The sequence below is a fragment of the Salvia splendens genome, chromosome 15 (assembly GCF_004379255.2).
Source record: "Salvia splendens isolate huo1 chromosome 15, SspV2, whole genome shotgun sequence".
Lineage (NCBI taxonomy): Eukaryota > Viridiplantae > Streptophyta > Magnoliopsida > Lamiales > Lamiaceae > Salvia > Salvia splendens.
Genome location: NC_056046.1, coordinates 17,371,688 through 17,376,982, shown reverse-complemented (window position 1 = coordinate 17,376,982; position 5,295 = coordinate 17,371,688). Strand labels below are relative to the sequence as shown.

General features: G+C 39.0%; 1 protein-coding gene across 2 annotated transcripts; it reads left to right on the top strand.

The window, feature by feature from the left end:
* Positions 1 to 1,400: 1,400 nt before the first annotated feature.
* LOC121766329 (short integuments 2, mitochondrial-like) lies at positions 1,401 to 4,452 on the top strand. Of its 2 annotated transcripts, none has more exons than XM_042162595.1 (8): positions 1,401 to 1,736; positions 2,251 to 2,355; positions 2,513 to 2,590; positions 2,816 to 2,957; positions 3,046 to 3,116; positions 3,335 to 3,431; positions 3,699 to 3,916; positions 3,988 to 4,452. In XM_042162595.1, the coding sequence occupies exons 1-8, from the start codon at positions 1,572 to 1,574 to the stop codon at positions 4,225 to 4,227; spliced, it is 1,116 nt and encodes a 371-aa protein (XP_042018529.1). In that variant the 5' UTR covers positions 1,401 to 1,571; the 3' UTR covers positions 4,228 to 4,452. The 2 variants fall into 2 exon arrangements, with proteins under 2 accessions (XP_042018529.1, XP_042018530.1); XM_042162596.1 differs by having other exon boundaries at positions 1,613 to 1,736; positions 2,251 to 2,296.
* Positions 4,453 to 5,295: the final 843 nt, after the last annotated feature.

Sequence of the window (5,295 nt, the reverse complement as noted above, 5' to 3'; positions counted from 1 at the left end):
TTTTGGAGGATGATCAACTAAAATTCATCATAATTAGAAACCAAGATATAGTAGTTCTTGCATGAAATAATAATTTTTTATATATTAAAGTTTGTTTTACGACCTCAATTATTTTGTAAAACATGATTTTTTTAATCCAAAAAGATAGAGACCACAAGCAATTTCCCAAGTGGTGGGTGAAGCAGTCATAAGCCATGACGATGTTTTGGAACACTAAACTTGCACATGGAAAACAATCCCTTATTTGGCTAAACAACAAAATAAACTTAGATCTACAAAACGCCTTAAATAAGAATTAAGATTCCTTCAAATTAAATATTACTCCTACAGATACGTGTCGAATGTATATGTTCGGCTAATAATATAAACTTTTAAAAAATATTTGAGTGAAACGTACCAATAAGGTTATATCCTCCGTCTAAAAAAATTAATTTCATTTCTGAACGACACAAAATTTTAGTGCACAATTAATAATATAATTCATCTGTCCCACCATAAATTAAGGCGCCTCATTTTTACCATTTTTTTAAAAAATAATATAAAATAATTAAAATAGAGAGAATGTAAGAATAATGTGTACAAAAGAACAAGTATTAAACTCTAAAAGACAAAAATAGTTCTCACAAGTAGCTTTCATAACATTTGAGTCTCATACGTGTATATCTTGAGAATCCTCCTCTTTCTTACGTGTTTTTTATTCATTCATCTAACCCTTCACTTTACAAGTAGAAATCGCTCATTGTTCGTCCCTACGCATACCAACTTCACTCTCTAGGAGCCACTCATTGTGCATATTTTTTGCACCAGCATACACTCCCTACTTTTGCATCGATTGTTACTTTTATGGTCGCATCACACGGTAATGTAAGTTTCAAATTGTGCGTTTGACATGGTGGGTGTTTCATTTTATGATAGTTTTGAAGTTGATGATGTTTAGTGGCATTTTTCATGAAATTTAGTTAAACGTTATGTGATAACCTATATAATACAATGCTTCACTATGAAAAATATACCTCGATATTTCAAAATAATCATCACTTTTTATTTATAGTAATTAGTAGGTGCACATAACTCACAACAAAAATAGATTAGAGATGTTAAGTCACATCTCTCCGACACCACAAGACTGTTTGCAGCAGCCACCATGGTGAAGTAAATTAAACTTTCAATTAAATAATAACTACTATATAATAGTGAAATATAGTGAGAATTTAGTTGTAACTGCTAACTATCATGTGTTATGGTTTCACATGTAATATATAGTTGGACCTTTTTGGGTTATGGAGAAATGGGCTTAGTTGATAAATTAAAAGAGAATGAAAAGGAAAAAGCCCATTGTTTGAAGAATAAGTGAAGCCCAATGAAGAGATCATGTGGAAAACAAAGCCATTTTTCTTTCTCACATCGTTCAATGTTCATCTTCCATTACTGTGAGAATTAAAATTGGGAACTATATATCCTAGTTGAATTCTTGTGAAATTAGAGGAGATTTCTTTCAAAAAAGTGGAAGAATCGATCAAAAAAGGGTCTAAATTTGATTTAATTCATTGTTAGAGGAGAGAGAATTGGGGATGTCGAGAAACGCAGTGAAGAAAGCATCCTTAGTCGGTGAAATGGGCTTCATCAAAGGCGGCGGTAAGGTCAATTGGTTCCCCGGCCACATGGCTAGTGCCACTAGGGCAATCCGCGACCGCCTCAAACTCTCCGATTTTGTCATCGAAGTCCGCGACGCCCGTGTAACAATTCTCCCCATTTTATTACTTTGTTGAACCAATCCAGCTCAATCGACCTTCACTGATTTAATTTTTGTAAATTCATTTATTTTTTGCTTATAAATCGACGACGATGGAGAATTTGAGGACGTTAATTGAGCTGTATTTGTTGAAGCCATCGAAGCTAATCGAGCTTGATTAGTTTGATTTTTCCCATGTGTCAATTAATAGTAATTTTTTAGGTTATCAAGTTTTTCTGGAACTGGGGATGTTAATTGAGCTGTATTTGTAATGTTAGTGAAATTAGGTCATTCTATCAGTTGAATTTGGGAATGAGAGTATTGCAATTACTATGAAGATGATTCAGATGAATAACTCATTATGAGTTTATAATGTTTGTTTTCTAAATTTTTGCCCCAAAAAGGTTTTTTTCCGTAAAAGAATAGATTTTTGTGATATTTAAGTAATGTAGATATGATGTCTTGATTATGACTATGAGTGACCAACTACTGACATAACTCTTGTTAAATTCGTGTAGATACCATTGTCATCTAAAAACGATGAGCTGCAGCCTTTGCTGGCGGGTAAGAAGCGCGTTGTTGCTCTCAATAAGAAAGATTTGGCCAACCCCAACATCATGCATGTAATACTTTGGGATTCAAGTGTCAATCCTTTGTGTGTGTGTGTGTGTGTGTGTTTGCGGGTCTGTGCACATTAGGCTGTTTGGAACTATATATATTTTGTGATGTTATAGAAATGATAGTTAAGCGTCTGTCCTCTGCTCTTTTGGTTTCGTGTAGAAATGGGCTCGGTACTTTGATTCAATCAAACAAGACTGTTTAGCGATAAATGCACACAGCAGAAGTTCTGTTCAAAAGGTTGGTTTTCTTTTCTGTTTGTGTATACGAATTAGGAGCATTCTGTTCAAAGGCTGGTTTAGTTTTTCCTCAAATTATAAGTATTCTCAACCATGTCTTGCAATCAAACAACTAAATGGTGTAATGAATCAAGATTTTGCATAGCTTCTCGTCAATGTAACTTTTTCGACCTCATTGTTGTAAGTTTCTTCCTAGCGTTGCTGACTTGTGTTTGATGTGCAAAAGCTTCTAGATCTCGTTGAGTACAAAATGAAGGAGGCTATCTGTAAGGAGCCGACCCTCCTTGTTCTGGTGGTCGGAGTTCCCAATGTTGGAAAGTCTGCATTGATCAATTCCATCCATCAAATAGCATCATCTCGGTTTCCAGGTGGGGTTTCGTTTTCACTACCATTTCTAGCTTTCCCTTACTCTTAAGCTGTGGTAAGCAAGCAATGATGGTCGAAGCTCCATCATAGTGCAGGAGAAAAGAAAGCGAGCTACAGTTGGACCCTTGCCCGGAGTCACTCAAGATATTGCTGGATTCAAGGTAGACTATGCGATTCTTTGCTCGCCATAGTTTATGTCCATACAGTTTGCTAAGAAGCTTCACAAAGTCTGGATTTGTACACTGTACATATTCGTATCATTTGCATGACCGTTTGTGTCACTAAGATATTTATTCCAGCATTATTATCTGATTTCAAGATTTTGCAACTGCCCACTACTCTTCTCAATGACCTAACTTTATGCTGAATCTTCTTCTAGATTGCGCATCAACCTAGCATATATGTTCTTGATACACCAGGAGTGTTGATTCCAAGTATCCCAGATATAGAAACGGGGTTAAAGCTAGCTGCAGCAGGTGTGTGTTTCTTTCTCAAGGCTGTTTTTTGTTGTTAAGGATTTGGTTTTTTGAAGATTCTACATATATGGATAGAAACATGCCATTACATTATTGTACTCATCATATCTAAAATACTTCAAAACTAGTGGAATTAAATTCAAAATTCTATCAGAGTGTTCAACCTCGTCTAAAGTTGTTCAGGAATAAGTTAATCGTGGAAGCTTCAAGTGGGAATGCTCCGTATAGCAGCTATTGTCTCATCAACTTTACTGTTATCTTTGGCAGGTTCAGTGAAGGACTCTGTAGTTGGTGAGGAGCGGATAGCTCAATACTTGCTAGCAGTGTTGAACAGCCGGGGCACTCCTCTTCATTGGAGGCGATTCATGGATGCAGGAACTGACAGGCATCTCGAAAGTGAGGATAAACCTGATTACAGCCTTGAAAATCTTTTTCCAAAGCGGAAAAGACCTCCTAGTATTAATTCTGATGTTGTCTACATTGAGGTAAAGGAGTGTTGAATGTGATGAATATGAAACTATTGTCATCATTCTTACTTTTTTCGACTAATTTGCAGGATGTTGTGACACGCGTTCAAGGGGCGCTGTGCAGGACTCTAATGGAATTCAATGGAAGCTTGGAGGATGAGGGCGAGTTTGGAGATCTTATAGACCAACAGTTTGAAGCGCTGAAAAAGGCTCTGAAGATACCCAATAAAACCTCAGAGGCTCGAACAATGGCGTCGAAGAAATTCCTCACACTGTTCAGAATGGGCAAGCTTGGGCCCTTCATCCTTGATGATGTCCCTGATCAATGAATCCACACCCGGTACGTGCTAATTTCTCGACTTTTCCTCTCCCCAGTATGGATACATGTAGGGTAAGTAGTGTAGTTCCCCGGCCGTAGCTTCTTGATGCTATCTTGGGAGTGAGGTCAGTTTTTCACCTCCTCGCTTCAGCAAGTTTTGATGATTTATCTATTACAGTATTTCTTTGTTTCGGATAATGGTGTTGATTAATGAAGATTATTTAGCATTTTCACCTCCTCTGAGGCTCGAACTTTTTAATCCATTTTACCAACATCTTCATTAATCAACAGTTTGATTAATGAAGATTATTTAGCATTTTCACTTTTTAAATTTTTTATTTGAGTCTCTACGCTTCACCTTTCGCTTGTGTTTGAGGTGATTTTTAATGCCCTTAGAGCATCTCCAATGGCGGACGTCCGGTCAAACATCCGGTCGGACGTCGCGACGGGCGACCCGGACGTCCGCCATTGTGGCGTTTAGGCTCGGATACGGACGTCCCGTGAGGACGTCGGGTGTCCTCGGACGTCCCGGCGACGGGCGGGCGGACGTCCGCCACTGTGGCAAGGGTCGGACGTCCCGCTCGGATGTCCGAATATTTTTTTTAAACTCTATATATACGGCTCGTTGAACTTCATTTTATTTGCACCACTTGTTGTTAACAAGTTTCTCTCTTCTTTTATTACAAATTTCATTTCTACTTTTAATGGAGAACGATAGAAACTCCCCGGCCACGAACGAGTCGCAGACTCCGGCGTTTCCCATCGACCTGGAGGGAAACGTCAGCGGAAATGCGACGACGGTTCCGGTAATGGGACAGATGGGTGGAATGGGTGGGATGATGTCCCCTTATATGTACAATTGGATGGGACAGATGGGTGGTATGAGTGGTATGATGCCCAGGGCAGCCGGGATGGGGGGCATGACCCCAAATATGATGCTGCCGGGGATGGGGATGGGGGGCATGACCCCAAATATGATGGGGATGATGCCTGGGATGATGCCGGGGATGATGCCGGGGATGATGCATGTGGGAGGGGGTGGCAGGGGCCCTGAACCACTAGCGGACGATGTCTATCG